The sequence below is a fragment of the Anolis carolinensis genome, chromosome 4, assembly GCF_035594765.1.
Source record: "Anolis carolinensis isolate JA03-04 chromosome 4, rAnoCar3.1.pri, whole genome shotgun sequence".
NCBI classification, from domain to species: Eukaryota; Metazoa; Chordata; class Lepidosauria; order Squamata; family Dactyloidae; genus Anolis; species Anolis carolinensis.
Genome location: NC_085844.1, coordinates 225,243,585 through 225,264,816, shown reverse-complemented (window position 1 = coordinate 225,264,816; position 21,232 = coordinate 225,243,585). Strand labels below are relative to the sequence as shown.

General features: G+C 38.4%; 1 protein-coding gene across 1 annotated transcript; it reads right to left on the bottom strand.

Annotated features, from left to right (window-relative positions):
- Positions 1 to 18,330: 18,330 nt before the first annotated feature.
- Positions 18,331 to 20,062, bottom strand: LOC103278772 (omwaprin-a). The gene is made up of 3 exons (XM_008110081.3): positions 19,909 to 20,062; positions 19,417 to 19,561; positions 18,331 to 18,455 (listed from the first exon to the last, which is right to left on the bottom strand). The coding sequence occupies exons 1-3, from the start codon at positions 19,991 to 19,993 to the stop codon at positions 18,446 to 18,448; spliced, it is 240 nt and encodes a 79-aa protein (XP_008108288.1). The 5' UTR covers positions 19,994 to 20,062; the 3' UTR covers positions 18,331 to 18,445.
- Positions 20,063 to 21,232: the final 1,170 nt, after the last annotated feature.

Genomic DNA, 21,232 nt, shown 5'->3' with positions numbered 1-21,232 from the left:
CTATTCAATTATGAGACATGATGGCCATGGGTCATAATGACCTTTGCTGAGATTGGTCCTTGATAAGATCGAGTGAAATTCTTAAGAAATTCTTAAGACACTGGACTCCTGAAGTGAGAATGTAATGTCAAGTTTGGGATGAGCATTCACAGTATTCAGATTCTTGTAACTATGGAATGCCTGTAATAATGCAAGCAGACTCTGCTGAACTATGAGAGTTTTGTGTTAGCTTTACCATGAAAGTACTCCACTAATATTTGGCACTTGTTGACAAGGATGACAGGATGCATTTATTCCAGAGAATTCCTGTGGGTGAAAACATCACCAGGATTTAGGTATCTCTGGTTGTGGTGTCTCCCCTCTGGGCACTTGATACCTGTTCACTTGCTGCCGAATGAGTAACTGAATTCATCTTTAAACAGAACATGGGAAAGTAACTTTTTGTTTGCATTACAGCTTCCAGAATCAGGGCATTTGAGAGAGATTTTGGAAAGGGGAATAAGACTGCTTTCACACATTGGAAGACTCTCTGTTGTCCTTTTTTCTTCTACCCTTTCTGAGCCCTGACAACATATCAGATGAAGCTGCTTGCTCATTCAACACAGATAATGGGAGCTGTAATCCGTAAAGTTTATTTTCCATCCCATGCTCTTACATTTTAACATACAATAAACTCTCCAAATTCTCTAGCATTAGGGGCATAGGACTTCCATGAAAATGAATTAATACTTTTCAATCTGAGCCCCCTTCTACACTGTCATATAATTGAGATTATCAAAGCGGGTAATCCATATTATCTGCTTTGAACTGGATTATAGAGTTTACACTAACCATACAATCCAGTTCAAAGTATCTAATCTGGATTTTATATGGCAACATAGAGAAAACCTCAGGACCTCCAATTCAACTCTAATTCAATTCAAATTCAACTGCCATATAAAATTCAGATTATATGCTTTGAACTGGATTATATGCAGTGTGGATTTATATAATCCAGTTCAAAGTAGATAATGTGGATTAACTGCTTTGATAATCTAGATTAAATGGCAGCAGGCCCGGTCCAACATGGAGGCCAGTGAGGCCCCCGCTTGGAGCGCAGGGTCCCCTGGGGCGCCGTTGAGGTGTCTCCCCCCTCCTCCCCCTCCCCACGGGGATCACCGGCTCAGTTGAAGCCTTCCACCTTCTGCAGCAGTGGGCATGGCTCTCTCTTCCTCCCTGCGTCTCTCTCTCTCTCTCTCTCTCTGAGAGGTCGCAGAGAGAGAGAGAGAGAGAGAGAGAGAGAGAGAGAGAGAGAGAGGTCGGAGAGGTGGAGAGAGAGAGAGGGAGAGGGAGAAAGCAGGGAGGGAGGGAAGAAAGAAGGGACCCAGCACCAGCCTCTTTCTCTTTCTCCCTCTTAGGAAAAAAGTCTCTTCCCCGGTTTGGTTTTGCTCTTTCCAGACTTACCCAAGAGCCAGTTAGCCTTAAAGGGGAACACCTGAGGCAGGCAAGCCTTTCTAATGGGAATCCTTAAGAGCCAGAGGATATCCCTTTAAGTGATCTCTCCAGGAGGATTATGGCACCAGCTCATTTGCAACAGATTCAGTGCCATGTAATCATGTGAGTTGTAGTTTTACAAACTCCCTACCTAGCCTTCCCTGCAGAAGAGAGCCAGTAGCATGCCAAACTACAACTCCCAGTTTTCTGTCAGATTGTTTTGGATTTCAACTCCCACAATTCCTAACACCAGACATGGGCAAAGTTTGCCCTTGCCTGGTATAGAAGCATTCTATTCTTTTTCCCCAGACATGCCAACAGTTTGTATATTAAGTGAGAAAATCCTGGGCATTTTTTCCTTTGATGCTAAAAGTGCATAGGTTGTTCAGCAACAGCCTACTGGCTGGGTTGCTATGAGTTTTCCGGGCTCTATAGCCATGTTCCTGAAGCATTCTCTCCGGACATTTTACCCACATCTGTGGCAGACATCCTCAGAGGTTATGAGGTCTGTTGGAAACTAGGCAAGTGAGGTTTATATATCTGTGGAAGGTCCAGGGTGGGAGAAAGAACTCGTCTGTGGGAGGCAAGTGTGAATGTTGCAATTGGCCACCTTGATTAGCATTGAATAGCCTTGCAGCTTCAAAGCCTGGCTGCTTCCTGCCTGGGGGAATCCTTTGTTGGGAGGTGTTAACTGGCCCTGATTGTTTTCTGTCTGGAATTCCCATTTTCTAGGTGTTGTTATTTATTTACTGTCCTGATTTTAGCTTTTCTTTAATACTGGTAGCCAGATTTTGTTTATTTTCATGGTTTCCTCTTTTCTGTTGAAATTGTCCATGTGCTTCTTGTGGATTTCAATGGCTTCTCTGTGTAGTCTGACATGGTGGCTCTTACAGTGGTCCAGCATTTCTGTGTTCTCAAATACTGGCTGTTAGGAATTGTGGGAGTTGAAGTCCAAAACATCTGGAGGGCCAAAGTTTGCCCATGCCTGATTTAGATCCATCTCAAAAAAGGGTATATTTGGCAATCCCTTTGGGTACGACCTTGGAAATATCTGGCTATAGTGCAAAATGTTCTCAAGTGTTGAGTTTTTGAAACTGCACAAGATGGCTTTAAGGCAATTTCTGCCCCCTCAGCCAAAACATATACAGCCAACTTCAGTAAGCTGGAAATAGTCTTAATCATGTATCCAGCTCAATAGCAGATTGTGATGGGAAAGTTCTGGAAAGTGCAGTATAGAGCAGGCATGGGCAAACTTTAGTCCTCCAGATATTTAATAATAATAATAATAATAATAATAATAATAATAATAATAATTGTTATTGTTCTATTTTATTTCTAACCTGCCCTCTCTCCCCAAAAGGACTCAGGGCAGCTTCCAAATGCAAAGGCAAATATTCAATGCCATATACAATAATAAAAACACAACACAATAAAATCACAAATAAATCATAGCTAAAAGTGCATATAAAATTGATTCTATAGGGAGGATAAATGATTGGATTTCAACTCCTACAGCTTAGCTTTCTCTGCCAATAATGGTACCATACCAAACTACAGCTCCCAAGATTCTGTAGCAGTGAGCCATCTTGGATATTGCTAGGGATGATTTTTATATTATTATTATTATTATTATTATTATTATTATTGACACAACGACGTTGTATGACACAGCAAACAAGATAGATATGCTGGATTTCGTTTCACAAAATCACAAGTCGAACACTTCCCAAGTGTCTAGGACTGTGTGATGTATTTTCGGATTATTATTATTATTATTATTATTATTATTATTATTATTATTATTATTATTATTATTATTAGGCCTTGCTCCTGGGAAGGTTCCTCTGCTGTGGCTCCCTACTTATCTATCTACCTTTCCACATATTCTCCACATTGTGTGTATGTGTATGTATACATACACACACACACATATACACACATACACAAACACATATGCAGGGACTATAACACACACACACATATATATTCTATTCACCTCTACATTCTACCTTTTATTTTTCAGTGATTGGTTTCAGGAGGGGGGGCACCAAAATGCTGCTTGCTTACACTTGAAAATTGCCTAGGGCCGGCTCTGAATGGCAGCATATGTCAATGTCCAGTGAAAGCTGACCATAGAATCATATTGGAGGACTCAGGCCCCTTCTACATTGCTATATAATCCAGTTCAAAGTAGAAGGAGCCCTAGAGATTCCCAAAGAGAATATATTCATCAAATCCATGAATAATCAAATCTGCAAAAGTCAAACCTGCAAATGTGAAGGATTACATGTATTCCATTTTACTGATTTCACTGTATACCAGAGTACATAAGTAGATTCTGAACCTGGATTGTATAGGTCAATTTCTGCTTAATGCTTCTAGTTCCTGGGATATCAGTCATGCACTGAACTGGAATAGGGAGTAAGGAAATAATATAACTCAGTAAACAGATGCACTACCAATACTACTGCATAAACAAAGTTTATTTTAGAATTATGCCTGATTTTTTTTTCTTGAAGCCAAAAGAGAGTGGGCAGGAGCTGTTTTCAAGCCGCAATATCACAGCCTATCAAGATTTGCTCTGAAAAAAGAAAAAAGGACATCAAGTAACTATTTTAGTAAGACCGTACACAGATTCTAGAAACAGTTCACACTCATACTTCTGATTTCATTAATATACAGAATTGAATTTAACAAAAGTAGACTGCTTTGCATGAGATGTTTTAAACACATTTGTGAGCATGTGTATGTGTTTGTGGAGGCCCCATGGATTTCACATCGCAAAGAATACTCAAAGGTGGTTTTGTCGGTTCCTTACTCTCAAATATAGTCTACTGCACTGCTTCTTAAACTATGAGTTCTGACCCCAAATGGAGTCAACGGGGGTCAGGGAAATTTGGCAACAATAAAGAGTTTCTGAACATCACCCAGTGATGAATTTGCTAGTAACAACATGCAGTATTTGCAGTGAACTCTACAGAAAATGCTTTAGCTGTACTAAATAAAAAGGAAATTCAGTCTGCTTAGCAAGACTTGCAAAGGCTGATTTATTATAAGTCAATGTTTGATTTTTATACCTATCTTATATACTTATATACCCAGGTTGCAAAAAAAAAAAAATCAGGCAAAAAGTTGTTATGAGTGGAAAAAGTTTAAGAAATCCCAGCTTACAGCACCTGGAATTTGGTGGCGATTTCCTATCCAAGCATTAGCCAGGGCTGATCATGGTTAGCTTCCATGTTTAGATGGACACACCAATACCTTTAAATCATTAATTTATCATACTGAGAAACAATATAAATTTGTTTCATTCCAACCAAATATGTAGTACATTTCTGCCCTTCCTCCCCCTTCAGCCTGCAGCCACTGTGGTGAAATTATTTTGTGAAATCTCAACACAAAATCCTGTTCTATGAATAATTCAGGAAATGCTACTGCTGTGTGTCTGTCTACACATGCATTCCAACCTGTCCTTGCCCCATACACGGCCAAGCATCCCTCATTCATAAATCTCCTACAGGTTTCCTCAACCAACAGTAAAAATGTTACTAAATGTGAAATTAAAGGTTTTGGTTTATTTACCTTTATGCAGGATTCACACAACGATAAGCACAGAAATTATAGCAGCATTTTTTTGGTTTAAGGCACTGAGAATCGTATTTGCACACATTCTGTTCTTTCTTGAGACATTTAATAAGGTCAATAGGGCACTTTCCAGGTCTCACTGTAATAGAGAACAATAACAGCTAAGCAGAAATAGATTTGTAATGCCTATTATATTATATATGTATATTATCTTTATTTCATTAATGCCTGAAGACCACCTTCACAATTTTGGGAGTTGTTTCTGTTATCATCATCACCATTCTCAACTGATTTATTTGTATCTTATCTTTTCCTCAGTATTGGAAAAAATGCTCAAGATTACAAAACATACCTTTCTAACTGCTACTTAATTAGTTTAAGGGCTACTTACTTTAAGGACAATGAAGGTCTCCCAAACATTATTTACCAGTAAGCAACTACTGTGAAGAATGGGGGTAGATTCCCCGGTTAACTGAAAAGAAATTTCCTTATATTTCCATCTCACCTTGCACGAGTAATCTCTGGTACAAGGAGGATTTGCAACAGGGATCATTTCCCCATTTGTCACACTGGAGATCTCTTACAGGAAAGAGTGGAAATGCCAGACAGCCATTTCCTGATCAATAAAGGAATTGATATCTATTGATCCCAGCAGCCACTTACTAGTTTACCGGATTACTGGGTGTCTGGCCAGAATCCACTACAACATCATAGTTATGGGACCTATATAGTAATTAATAGTCATACAGCATTACAAAGAGAGAAATAAAAATGTATGAAACATGAATGGTAAATTATAATTAAAAATTCATAGAATCAAAATAATTGAAAATAAATTCAGTAAAAAGTCAAAGATGCCCTTTTATGAGTATTTGGAGGAACTGGAAAAACTCTTACAAAATAGGTTTGACCTTTCTATCTGGCATTGAAACTCTGTTTTTATTTCAACAACTCCTAGAGATTCAATCTTTCTGTCTGTATACAGTTCTAATATACAGAAAGAGAATTTTGTGTGCAGTGCTATGCACATGTAGATCTGCAATGGTCTATGCATTCAGGTGCACATATTGCTGAAGATTTCATTGTGCATTTACTTGCACCATATTGTCATTAGCATAAGAACTATTGGTAGCATAATCAATATATAAATCTATATATGGACATTTGTACTATTCAATTTGTGCTACGGATGTAAGATCTTGGCCAACGGCTTGTTACCAAGTATGGTCTCAGAGCTCCTAAATGAAGGTATGAGTGCATATTTATTAGATAAAACTTATATTCTATTTTTCGCCAATGAGTTCAATTCTTCCCATTTTATCCTCACAACAACCTTCTGTATGAAAGATCGACTGGCTAAAGGGCACCCAGTGAATTGCATTGAAGACTTGAAACTGGTTCTCTCAAATTCCATTACAACATACCAGATCTCTGTCACACCCATACACAAGAGCAACTATCTTGCTATGAAAAGAACCCTGCTGAACCTGACAAAGGACCAGAACATGCAAGAACAACTTTGGACTACAACTCCGAACTCCCAGAGTTCCTCCACTTCTATCCCTTTTTGCTGTTTGATTCCAAGAAACTTGGAGTCAATTGCATTCTATCTTTAAGAATGTTGATTTAATTTAATCTGCAATTAAAGTGTTTCCATAGGTGCACTGGGAGACCTCCCTTGTTTGGTGGCATACACAATTTGCTTACTCCCCTGCATCACTTCCTAGTTTAGAGGGCCTACTCTCTTGATTTGAAGCTGTGGTAGGTATATAATTAAGAGCACTAATACCAATTTGGCTCATGCATGTGCTTTATTCCAGTAAAGTCCCCTTGGTGGTAATGTGTTCTATGAGGCCCTGTGGCATCCTTTTCAAGAGATTCTCCAAAACTGCTTGTCAAACTTCCTATTCTTAGGCAGTTTCAGGTCTTTTACTAGGGTTTGGCGCAATGTGTTCTCGCTGCTGTTATGTTCTTCCTGGTGTTTCTCAAACGGATGAAGTTTGAAGCCTTACTTGATCTGTTTTGAATTAGCAAAATCTGATTTGGTGCAGGTTATAATGGTAGGATTCAATTACTTTTTAGACAAGAAGATGATATACTCAATGCCTGACTTGTTCAAGTGCTTTGAAACAATCAACTGCAAGGAAAACTGTTCTTTGTCATAATATATTTCTGCCTGGCATTTTCTTGCCACACCAACCACAGCAGAAGGCCAAATAAAGAAAAGCTGATCATGACAAGACACCAGAACAAAGTCAAACTTATTTTTGCGTCTAACTAACTGCAGGTTCCATATGTGATGCCACAAAACCAGCTGTGCATCAGACATTGGTGCCACAATGAGGTGGTTTAAAGCATATATCAACTATGCTGCCTTAATCATAGAATTTGGAAGGGACCACAAGGTCCATCCAGTTCAACCCACTGCTATGTAGGAATACACAATCAAAGCATTCCTGACAAATGGCCATCCAGCCTCTGTTTAAAAATCTATAGAGAAGGAGACTGCACTAATCTGCAAGGCCATGTATTCCACCATCATCAGCTCTTCACATCAGAAAGTACTTTCTAATGGAATCTCTTTTTCTGTTTGGTCAATTGCTTCATGTCCAAGTCACAGAAGAAGTGGAGCTTTTTCTTTCCTTCCTTAATATGACATCCTTTCAAATATTTAAACATGGGTATCATTTCACCTTTTTACCTTTTCTTCTCCAGGCTAAACATATCCATCTCCCTAAGCTACTCCTCATAGGACATGCCTTCCAGAACTTTTATCATTTTGTTTGCTTTTCTCATGTTCCAGCTTGTTAATACAGTAGAGTCTCACTTATCCAAGCCTCGCTTATCCAAGCCTCTGGATTATCCAAGCCATTTTTGTAGTCAATGTTTTCAATATATCGTGATATTTTGGTGCTAAATTCGTAAATACAGTAATTACAACATAACATTACTGCGTATTGAACTACTTTTTCTGTCAAATTTATTGTATAACATGATGTTTTGGTGCTTAATTTGTAAAATCACAATCTAATTTGATGTTTAATAGACTTTTCTTTAATCCCTCCTTATTATCCAAGATATTCACTTATCCAAGCTTCTGCCGGCCCGTTTAGCTTGGATAAGTGAGACTCTACTGTACTTCTTTTGAACTGGGGTGCCCAGAACGGAACACAGTATTCCAAGTGAGGTCTAACCCAAGCAGAAAAGAGTAGTGTGGCAGAATTAGCTTTTGGGATTCTTGTACCAGCTTTAGGGGTAGTCTCTAACGAAACGACAAGGAAGCTCAGAAGGAGGAGGACACACAATGTCTTCATAGTTGCAGAAGGATCTTGGTACAAGCACCGAGGACTGAGTTACATTTATATTGATAGGTCTGAATAAGAAGATGATAATCATAATCATCATCTCACATCTTAGCTTATGCAACTGAGTTGCATTGTGTCGTATTTCATTGACATCTCTTCTTGCAGAATTCAGAGTTCTGTTTATAACCTATAAAGCTCCCTACAGCCTAGGTACAAGCTATTTGGCCAATCATATCTTCTGTATTAGGCTGACTTGGACTCTGAGATCATCAGGATAGATCCTTCTCTCAGTCCCACCAGCACTGCAAACACAGTGGGGATGTAAGGGAGGGCCTTCTTGGTGGGTGCCCAGGTCTCTGAAACTCCTTTCCCAGAGAGGTCAAAATGGTTCCCTCCCCATTATCCTTCTAGCAGCACGCTAAAACTTTTTATTTAGGTAGGCTTTTAAGACAGGATTTTTAAGTAGGGGTCCAGGGATGCTGTATGGTGTCAGTGAATTATTTTGAATTGTTTTTATTTATTTGAATGTTATTTCAGCTGATTTGTTTTAATCTTTATAGCATGTGTAATTTTAATTTTAATTATCTTTTGTATTTTTTCAAATGTACAGTTTTTAAAGTTGTTAGCTGCTTTGGGTCTCAGTCCAGGGGAAAAAATGAAGTACAGATAAACAGGAGGGAGTGGGGAGAGGGAGTAAATCTTTGATCGACCAAAAAGTCTGGTAGGTGATATTTGATCTTTCTTTCTCTCTTTACCCCCAACTAAACTAGAGGTGGGACATTTAAAACACAGGTTGCACTTGCAAACATCTGTATAATGGGGGGCATTGCTCTGAATCATGGACGACGTTTTACTCCCTTTACCAATAACAGGTATGGAAAGTGTGGTTCACATGCAGACTGTGGTAACTGCCATATTAATCCTCATGTTCCTATGCTGTGGTTCACATTATGTCATTTCCACACACGTTTTGTTGCACTTGTTATATAATTTAATCATGTTATCCCATGCCAGATAACACATAAAATTGTCTAAAGAAGCTAGAAGTGAACAAATGCTATGAATGCGATTTCCTGCTTCTTGGCAGGGGGTTGGACTGGATGGCCCATGAGGTCTCTTCCAACTCTACTATTCTATGATTCTATGATTCTAAATTTAAAAATGGATTAATTCATAAATAAATCCATAAATTTTGAAAAGTTACTGTCATAAACAGAACAAAACCATTGTCATCCCATTCAGTACTTATATACTGTATCCACTTTTGGATCCACATGCTGGCCACAGGACCTTGGACAATGCTGGCTCTTCAGCTTAGAAATGGAGATGAGCACCAAACCCCAGAGTCAGGCTTGACTATACTTAATGTCAGGGGAAAACCTTTACTGCCAGATAATAAAAATCAAGGCAGGTGTCAGCTCATTCTTTGGTACTTGGGATTTGCCATGTACTTGTTTTGATACAATTAGCTTTTGTATATGCATTCAAATTGTAAGTACATTTGCATAGAATAGCAAATAACACATGAAGCAATGTTTTGTGACCTACACAAGACCAGGAAAGTACCTTTGAGTCATTTTGGACCTTATGGAGAACCAATTTTCGAGTTTTCTTGGCAAGATTTGTTAAAAGGGGTTTGCCATTGCCTTCTTCTAAGGCTGAGATAGTGTAATTTGCCTGAGATCACCCAGTGTGTTTACATAGCCAAGTGGGCAATCCAAATCTTTCTTCCCACAGTCATAATCCAACACTGAAACCACTATACCATGCTGGTTCTTATATACAAAAGGCCCCCTCCCCCCCAAAAACACCAAAGAGTCTTCAAAGTACCCTTTTCTGGTTTCACACAGCGCTTTGCACAACAAGAGTGACAGCATTTATCTTCTCCTTCGCAAGAAAAATCATCCATACACTGATCAAGCTGAGGACCAATGCATTTGCAACGATCAAATGGACAGAGCCCTGGTTTACCTGCAAATAGAAAAAAAATAATATAATATATATAATAATAATATAATAATAAAATAATGAGTCTGATGAATAAATCAAAAAATTAATTAGAATTTTCCAGGAGAATTGCAGGAGGAGGTATGTTCTTACTGGAATAAGAATTCTAGAAATCTGTTTAGTAGAGCTTTGTTAGGGATATAATTCTTTGGTAATTTTATTCTTAAATTAAACCATTTTCTCCCTGTTGCAAGAATTTCTTGAAAAAAATTAAGACTAATCTCAGTTCAGGATTTTTCCCCTCTTGGCATAGAAAACTGCATTCTCTGTTAAGGAAAGAGCATTCTTTGCAAAGAAGATAATAATTCTTCACTGTGCTGTGTGGTTGGGGGATTATGACAGACAAAATTCTCAAATGTTAGCACAGAAAACTGAATTTATTTTCTATGCAGGGAATGCTAATAAAGGGCTAAATAATGCATTTTCTGCACAGGAAATGTCATTTTTGAACAAAAAACATTGCAGAGATTAAATTGTGAACTAAAAAAAAAGCCTCCAGCTCACCCAGGAGTCACTTTGTGAAGAGTTCCTGATACCCAAGAAACACTTTTGGGATCATTAAAAATATTTTCAGCCACCCTGAGTCCCCTTGAGGAGAAGGGGCGAGACATAAATAAAGCATCATCATCATCATCATCATCATCATCATTATATTCTTTTCATCCCTATTCTGAGTAGGAGTCCATGATTTGACTGAAGCATCAAATTGGGCAAATCTCTCTCAGGTGCTTCTATATACATTTACTATCTCAGCAGTACAGCACCTACATTTGTTCCTTGAATTGTGACTAGACTTCGCTTGTTTTCTTTCAAAACAAGTAAGGATGCAGAGACTGGGTCCAAGCTCCTGGTTGCTACTACAGATTCTTGAGAAAAATGAAAAAAGGAGACAAAAAACATTTTGTACTTACCTGGTTTCCCTTCTAAACTTGCAAGTGGCAGCTCCACCCAAAGGGCTAAAATACTCAAAAGAAGGAAGCTGCAAAGGGTCTTCATGCTTCTCTCTGATGCTGGATTTTAGTCTTATTGGAAAACTAGACTTAAAATCTTTGGTGTGCAGATCTGAAGCTGAGGCAGATAGTAAACTGATCCCATGAAAGTTTGTTTAAATGCAAAAATTAAGTGGCTTGGGCAAGAAACAATCAACTCTCATTCTTGCCCAAGGCTGCTTAGACAAAAACAATATTTCATAAGTTTGGGAAAGATTCTTTTCTCAAGGTAGAAACAAGGAAGTTATTGTTTCATGCAAGCCTGACAACAGACTCTTTCTTTCACCATGAGCACACTCCATTTAAGAATGTGATATTAAGTTCTAGGTTGTTTTAAAAAACAAAGCAATGGAATCACAACTTCATCTTCCTTGTCTATCGATTAATCCCTACTTAGCTAACTGGGGTTATTTTCAATCAACCAGAATATGTGGATACCAGCCATCATTCTTGCCTCTGTACTCATACTTAGTTGCATACTAGCATAAGTGGGTTTTTCTTCAAACAAGCCTAGGTTCATCTTTCTTCATACTGTCACTGGCTTCAAAGTCCATGTGAAGTAGAAGAGACAGGGATAAAATAAAAAAATCTAAGCTGAGTTCTCCATCAGCTGAGTCTGCATGCAACAAAACATTTACCCTGCAGAGTTAAGAGTGAATAGCTTAGCTGCTCAATAACTTGTATTTGATAGACAAACTTTGAATTTTGAATAGCATGACCACATAGTATTTGCAGTTGTTCAGTAAATGACTTGAAAATTCATAGTCCAGAAATTTGATTCTAACCAGCACCTGGGGCATGTGAAATAATAAAATAACCATGTTCTGACCATCTTGAAATGTGTCTCCAGTTCTCAGGGTAGATTTCATTTCCCAGTTTCTTCTTGTTTACTTAGGAAGTATTGCAGTTCCAAATGGAATTCACTATTTTTGATGGAAGATAATAAACAGGCATGAAATCTGTAACAGATTAATAGGAGACAACACCTTCCACAATAGATTTAAAACTGGCACATCCCTATAGTTTTTCCGAAGTATAGCTGTTGTTGTGACTGCACCTTCGGGGATTATGGTTGATGGTGGTAGGATTAGAAGAGGAAGGAAAAACCCTCGCGAGGAGGGCTCATTGGAGGAGTTGCGCAGGAAACGGATTAGAGAGCTCAATGGGGAATCTTCTGAGGAAGATTCAGATGGGGAGTTTGGGGAAGAAATGGATGCTGGTGAACAGGTGGTGGCTGGGGAAGTGGGCACTGAATGGGCACAGCCACCGGAGATGTCTGGGGAATTGGGGCCTATGGATACTACTGAACCTGGGGTATCTTCAGGAGCAGATCCCACTTGGGATGCTTGGAGAAGGGAGGATGGTTCTTTAAGTGTGCATGGGGTTGAGTATGGGCAGGATGATTGGAACTCCGACGAGCAATTAGGCACGCCTGATCCACGAGCTCTAGCTGTGTGGAGTTCTGATTTGGAGTAAGATCTGGGACACCTGGTGTTTGGGTGTGAGTGTTTGGACACCCAAGAGGAAGGGGAATAAAATGGGAATGTTTGGTCACTTCACTTTGCGTGTGGCAAGGTGTTGCTGAAGCGCCATTGGGATTTCTGTTCATTCAAGAAGACTGGACTGGGACTTTGCTTCTGATGTAAGTTATCTGGGATTGCTCTGCAACGGAGGGCTGGAACTGTGTGGGTTTTCCTGGACTGCACTCTGATTACTATTTCTAGCTGCTGTTACCATTGTTGCCTTGGCTCTTTGTGCCATTTCGTGGACCTGGTTTTGATGACTGCACCCTTTTCGGACCCTGGATTGGAACTTGACCTTGCTTCTGTCTTCGCCCTTTGATTGATGACTACTCTTGGCTTTTGACTACTGGCTTGCCCTCCGGACTCTGCTGCTGTCTCCTGACCTGACCTTGGATCACCCTGACGACGCCTCTTCACCCTTCTCTTGGAGCTCCTGGCATTATCTGCATCGTGGAAGCAGTTTACTGCATTTCTAGTTTGTTTGTCCTCAGACCAGTTTGGTGATTCTTTTGGGAACTGTCCCTTTAAATCCACAGAGCCGGCTGGCTGCTACAGTAAGGGCTTGGACCCAAAGTGCCTTTTGCACTGGCTCTAAGTTTGTTTTGCTTTGTTTTCCTGTTTGGAGTTCCGGATTTAAGCTACTCATTGTAGCTCTTGCATAGTTTTTGGAAGGTTTCAAGTCCTTGTTTGTTTTGCCTATTTTTAGAAGCCAACTCAATTTGGTTTTTTTAAGCTGAATTGAAGCGTCTTTTTAGTTTTATTTGAATGCCTGCGTGGATAAATAGGTTGGCTTGTTGAAACATACTTTTGAGATATATTTTTATTTGGACTGCTTTTGAAACACTGATAGTTAAGTGTTTCAAGCTATCTTCTGTGTTTATGTTTACTTTTTGGCCTATCTCCTGAATAAACTCTGTTTTGTTCGTTAATTGGCGTCTGACTCTTGACAGCTGTTGTGTATTCATGTAGGAAAAACATTAATTTCCACCAATGAAATGCAGGTCATGCATGGCTGCCACTCTTGACAGCAGTACTCAGGACTGCTGTCAAGATTGAATTACCTTTTCAAATTTTTGCATCAGATGTTTGAGTCATCTCTAAAGAAATGACAAGAAGGCTCAGAAGAAGGAAAACACCTAATGACTTCATGGTTACAGCAGGATCCAGGTACAAGCACTGAGGACTGAGTATTATTTATATTGATGGGTCTGAAGTGATGGTGATAATCATCATAATCATTATCATCATATCACTCCCTAACTGATGCATCTTGCTTAGTGAGTTGTGTTGTGTAATATTTCATATCAACATATTGCTTGCACAACTCAAAATGCTGGCTGTGACCTATAAAGCCATCCAGTCAGCCTGGTATCAATAACAGGAAAGATTCTGTAATAGATCATGAAGGAGGCAGTCTGTAATCACTTAGAAAAGAATGATGTGATTACTAAAAGTCAAAAGGGATTTCTAAAAACAAGCCATTCCAGACTAATTGTATCTCTTTTTTGAGAGGGTTACAAGCTTGGTAGATGCAGTGAATGCTGTGGATGTAGCACATCTTGATTTCAGTAAGGCCTTTGACAATGTCCCCCATGATCTTCCTGCAAACAAACTAGTAAAATGTGGGCTAGATAATACTACTGTTAAGTAGATTTCTAATTGTTGTGACTGAACTCTAAGGATGCTAACCAATGCTTTCCAATCTTCCTCCTGGAAAGAAGTGACTAGTGGAGTACCACAGGGTTTGGTTCTGGACCCCATGCTGTTTAACATCTTTATGACTTAGGTGAAGGTTTAGAGATGGAATGATTATCATTGGCAGATGACACCAGATTAGGAGGGATAGCTATTAGCTAATACTCCAGGACCTCAACATCGCTGGGCCAAAACTAACAAAATGAATTTTAGCAAGGAGAAGTGTAGGATACTTCACATAGAAAAATGAAACACACAGATATATGATGGGTGACGCCTGGCTCGAAAACAGGCCATGTGAAAAAGATCTTGAAGTCTTCATGAACACAAATTGAGCATGAGCCAATAGTGTGATGCAGCAGTTTAAAAAGCCAATGGGATTTTGGGCTGCATCAGAAGTATAATTTTTATGTCAAGGGAGATCATGGTGTCCCTCTATTATGCTTTGGTCAGGCCTCACCTAGAATACTGTGTCCAGTTCTGGGTGCCACAATTCAAGAAGGATATTGACAAGCTGGAACATGTCCAGAGGAGGGTGACTAAAATGATCAAAGGTTTGGAAACTATGCCCTATGAGGAGCGTCTTAAAGAGCTGGGTATGTTTAGCCAGTAGAAGAGATGGTTGAGACATGATAGCCATTTTTCAATATTTGAAAGGATTATTATTATTATTATTATTATTATTATTATTATTTAATTTATATCCCGCTTTTCTCCCCCATTGGGGATTCAAAGCAGCTAACAACATGGTACATTAGGACAAAAAGGAAATAGATATCATGTTTAATAAGGCTCTGTTGCATCCTTTTCAACAGGTTTTCCAAAATTGCTCAATATAGCTTTCCTTTCCGAGCTACCTTCATTCTTTCACTAGAGTTCAGTTCAAAGAGTTCTCACTACCGCCTTGTCCTTCCTGGTGTTTCTCAAACAGGTGAGGTGAAGACCTACTAGATCTGCTTTGCACTAGAAAAATCTGGTTTGATTGAGGTTGCAATGTCTGGATGCAATCCTGTTTTAGACAGGAAGCTGATATATTGTAGCGCTGACCTGATTAGGTTGTTTTGGTTCTGCTTAACATTTTCCTGCTACATCAACTATAGGGTCATATAAAGCAAACCTGATTATTTTTGTACATAGGTATGTGCGATGCATTACAAAAATGGTTCAAAAGTCATTATAGAACTAGGGGTTAGTAGCGTTTTGTTTCTAAAGTGTTTCTAAAGTATAGTTAGTGAAAAATTCATTACTATAATAAGAATAACTAAATTTAGTTACTATTTCATTACAGTAATTGTGCATAATTACTATAATTGGGGAAATTTCAGGGGCTCCTTTCTTCCTCATTTTTACAGCTATTGGGATGAAACTTGCTTCAATGATAGAACGCATTTACCATGGATTTTTGGGGAATTTTCAAAGTTTTATTTAAACAGTTTTTTAATAATAAAGAAAATATGTTTCTAGTTTGAAAGTATTTTTTCATGTTTAATTGTGTAGTCCTTACTTTGAAAGTAGTAGTTCTACATCAGGAACTTTGTTTTTGTGCTAAAGACTTTGTTAAATGGGTGGTTGACGATGTTAAAGTGGTGGACTGGATACCAAAATGTGCTATAACACGATGTCCCTCATGCAAAGACAAAGTGTTTGCAGTTTAATAAACATTCACCATGTTTATATGATAGAACCAATTAGGAAATGATGTTTATAACCCAGGAACAAAAACCATAGTGTAGAAATCAACAAAACTCCCCTGTCAGTTGGCCATCCAGCCTCTGAATAATAATAATAATAATAATAATAATAATAATAATAATAATAATAATAATAATAATAATGTTTTTTCACCAAAAACTGTGTTAATGGTACTGTTTTAATGGTCTTGTTGAATGGTACGGTAATTGTTTTTCAATGGCCTGATGGCCATCTTTCCAGGGTGCTTTGAATGCAATTTTCCTGCTTTTTGGCAGGGGGTTGAACTGGATAGCCCACAAGGTCTTTTCCGACTCTATGATTCTATGATTATGTAATCATAAAATGTTCTCTACCAAAAGGTGAGTGGTTGTTAGCATATTGGGATGTTTACAACAGATTTTGGGACAGGTTTCTAATATTCCTTTCATCCAATGACTTTTTCAGAGTCGATGAGAATTTCATTATCTTATGATGGTTTTGCTTGGATTCAAAAAATGTTATATATTAAAAGTTATATTACCTCTTTCCATGAGTGTCTATCAAAGGATTAATGAGTGGGGTGGTGGTGGAGGACTCCTCTATGTCCCACTAGTGACATTATATTAGATATGAGATAGGGCCTTCTCAGTTGTGGCATAGTAACTGTGGAATGCTCTACCCCTAATGCCTGACTGGCACTGACACCATCATTAATATAGAGTGGGGAACTATCATCATCATCATCCAGTCTAGCCATGCAGCTAAATATGAGCTCTAAACATGATCATTCTACTTTGAAAAAATCTCCTTTGGTTGTTTTGAAATTCAGGGCTCCTCTCTACCCGATGTGATTTTAAATGAATCTATTGCACTCTATCTATTTAAAATTTCCAAGTCATAATGTGCACCTTGCTTATCCGCTATGCAACCTCATTGTTTTTAACTCGATGTTTTAATACCATGTTGTGTTTTTTTTCCCGGCTGCTGTGTATATATTATTATTGGTTTTTATTATTGTTCTTTGATGTTTCATATTTTATTTTATCATTGTGTTGTATCTGATTTTGCTGTGAGCCGCCCCGAGTCCCCTTCGGGGGAGATGGAGGTGGGATATAAATAAACTTATTATTATTATTATTATTATTATTATTATTATTATTATTATTATTATTATTACCTTTAGGCAGCAGAGCATGAGTAGGGTTGTGTGGTCAAGATGTTGTAATAGGAATATAGCCACCAAGCAAAATGGTCACAGGGTATAATATCTGAGAGATTCTAAATAATGATCCAAAAAATCACTTTTAATGGTTAGCATGGCATGTGACAGCAAAGTCAAACTAATAACGACCTCATCAAAAGGGCAAAATTTGGCAGCATATGCCGGCTCTGCCCTACATAACCCATGGAGTCTGCTGACTCCCATCAAATGATGGTGGCATGGCTCTGTGGGGCGTTGCTGGTGCATCAACACAGGATGCTTCCCATGTTGCCATTAGAATCAATTATGGGAAGCCACATGATCCATGCTTCTCCCCATGGGATCAGCTGGAACAGGAGTTGGGCGATGCGGGGTGTGGGGCGCCACGTTCCCCATACCCTTCAATGATGCGGGGTGATTCCGGTGGCCATGTGACAAGGTTGGAAGAAGGTTCATTGACATCTCCTCTTTCCTTCCCATGAAACTGAGGATATGATAAAAAGCTACTGAATGCCATTTATTGTGAAGCCAATCACCCAGTAGACATTTTCCAGATCAGGGCCACAAAAATGTACTTATTTATGATACAATTTTTCCCGTTTCCCAGTTCTAGATTATTGTCAGGGTAAAGCACATTGGAAAGTAACAAAAAGTTGTCATTTCTTTTGTCATCTCTTTCCATGTTGTTTGATCAATGGCTGAGTTTCATGAAATACATGTATTTCACTAAACTGAATATGGTTACATTAACATTATGTATCTTCTGATTTATTTTCTGTTCATATTTTTCTGAAGAACCTGAACTTTTTGTGTTATCTTATTAATTGATCCAGTGAAATGATAACAAAGAAAAAATGCAGCACAATAAACACAACCAGAAATCCTGTTGCTTAAGTTTAGTATATTTAGAATCATGTGTGAATCTTTGCTATGCCAGTAGAGAGAAACAATGGGGTGTTTTGTAAGGCATTATTTCCATAGGTTCACATCAAGGTATTAATCTATCCTGAGGAAAGAAAAAGAAAAAGAAAAAGAAAGGTTATCAATCTATTAAAAATATTGTGAGTGTGCTAGCTTCATGTTATAGCTTTCTGCTGGTATAATTAAGTAAAGATAAAGTTTTTCCCCTGACATCAAGTCCAGTCATGTCCAACTCTGGGGTTTGGTGCTCATCTCCATTTCTAGGCCAAAGAGCCGGCATTGTTCGTAGACAAGGTCATGTGGCTGGCATGACTGCATGGAGCGCCGTTAATTAACAACTGTTAATTAACAACTGTTATAATTCAAAAGACGAAAGCTCTCTTGTGAATTCTGTGTAATTCATCATCCTGTGAACATGTTCTCAATATCATGTGTGTATCCCACGACTGGTTAATATACTCTTTTGGCCTGAAGGCTTGCTCTTTGTCCAACATGCCAACTAGACAAGAGCTGCCCACCAAAGGGCCATAGTTTTGGCGAAAAGGATGTGTCAGAGCTTAAACTGGAGCAAAATTGGAGTGAAAGAATAAGTAGAAGAAATAATTAAAATTGACACAAGTATGTGAAATACATTTTAAACAATCAAAATAAATAAAAATATACTTCACTTGTTTCCTGACATTCCCCTTTTTATTTGTAGTAACACAGTGATGTAATATCAATAAGAGAATAGAGTGGTGTAGCATAGCTCAAAAACAGGGCTTCTCTCTCATTACTAACAAACAAAATATTGTGGCAATTTTTCAAGTGAAAATTAGTTTTTGTGAACTAAGAGGGACCATAAGGTGGAGTAACATGTACAGACCATGAGTTACAGAATTTGCATGGTCGGTGTTGCTGAAGCATGTTGAACAATTCTGTCTACAACTTTATTTTGTGAAATTTCTATTTTACGTTCTACAAGGAACTTGAACAGTTTGTCCTCTACGATAATTTCTTAGCTGTGATTAAAATGCCCAGTACTCTCAGTTTTCATATTCAGTTACCTTTTTATAGGATCCACACAACGAAGAGAACAGGGTTGATAACAGCATTTCTTTGGCCATGGGCACTTTGCATCCACTTTGCATCTATCTTGCTGAGGTTCAACACATCCTATTTTGGAAAAAGGAGGGCAGCGTCCAGGTCTCACTGTAGCAAATAACATGTAGAGACAGAACAGTAATTATAAAAATTCTTGTCAGTCTAGAATTTTCCTTTTGAATGATTTTTGACACTCAAAATTCACCTTTTGCACATTTTTGGGGAAAAAATCAAATATTATTTCCATTTCTATTCTGAGTTAGGGATTTGTGGTATGATCAAGGTACCACAATTAGGCAAATCCAGCGCAGGTGCTGCAATGGGTATATTACCAAAATCAGCAGCTCTTATTCATTGACTGGATTGACTTGCTCTCTTTCAAAAACAGTTGAGAATGTCTGGTTCTTACTACCACAAGTCCATGAAAAAAAATGAAAATGGAGACACATACTTACCTGTTGTCCCTTCCAAACTTGCAGGTGGCAGCACCACCCAAAGGACTAAGACACTGAAAAGAAGGAAGCCGCAAAGGGTCTTCATGGCACCTTCTGATATTGGCTTTCAGTTTTTATAGAAAGCTAGACTTAAAATATTTGGAGTACAGAATGGAAACTGAGGCAAATAGTGAAAGGTCCCACGTGAGTTTGCTTAAATATAATTGTGAAGATGCTTGGGCAAGAAACCATCAACTGTCATGTTTTGCCCAAGGCTCTGGGCAGGAAACAATCTTTCAAAAGTTTGTGAAAAGATCACCTCAAGGAAGAAATGGGGTAACGGGGTCACTGATTTCTTCATGCCAGTCTGACAATGAACATTTCCAGGAATGTGGTACTAAGTACTAGATAGTTCTTGAGGAATAAAGCAATGGATACCGCCCATCATTCTTGTCTCTATATTAATTCTTCCTCGTATTGGGGTGAGGGGTGGGAGATTGACACAGGCTTGTAGTACTCAAAGAATGTGGGTCATTTAGGCTCATCTTTCTTCGTAATGCCATTGTCTAAGCAGTACATGTGAAGCAGAAGTGACTCTCATAAAAAGCAAATAAGTCCAGGCTGAGTTCTTCATATGCCCTGTAGCAGATTCTGCACACAACAAATTGTTTAGCTTCCAGCTTCGCTGATCATAAACTGTACTTAACAAATCATCTTAAGACTTTGAAGTCAGACACATAATGTTGTTGTTTTTTTCAGTTGTTTTGTAAATGGTTTGAGAGTTCCTAGTTCAGGAGAGGTGAGGAACTCTAGACTAGCCAAAACAAATAGACTTTTAAAATAATACATTTGGGGAGGAGAGTGGGGGGTGGTTCTATGAAGCCCTGTGGCATCCTTTTCAAGAGATTATCCAAAATTGCTTAACATAGCTTTCTGTTCCTAGCCACCTTCAGGTCTTTCAGTGGAGTTCAGTTCAAGATGTTCTCATTTCTGCTTTGTTCTTCCCATTGTTTCTCAAACAGGTGAGATTTGAAGACTTACTACACCTGCTTTGAACTAGCAAAATCTGGTTTAGTAAAGGGAGGGTTCAACCACAAGAAGCTGATATATTGTAGATCTGACCTGTTTATGTTTTTTTTAATACAATCAATTATAAACAAAACTGTACCTTAATGGTAATATATTTCTGTTTGACATTTTTCTGTTTATGAAACATAAAGTAAGGCTACATAAAGCATTACAGATTATGAAATACATCAAAAACAAAGTCAAACTTATTTGTAACTATGTAATTAACTGCAAATTCGATATGTGATGTCATAAAAGAGAGCTGTTTTTCAAATAT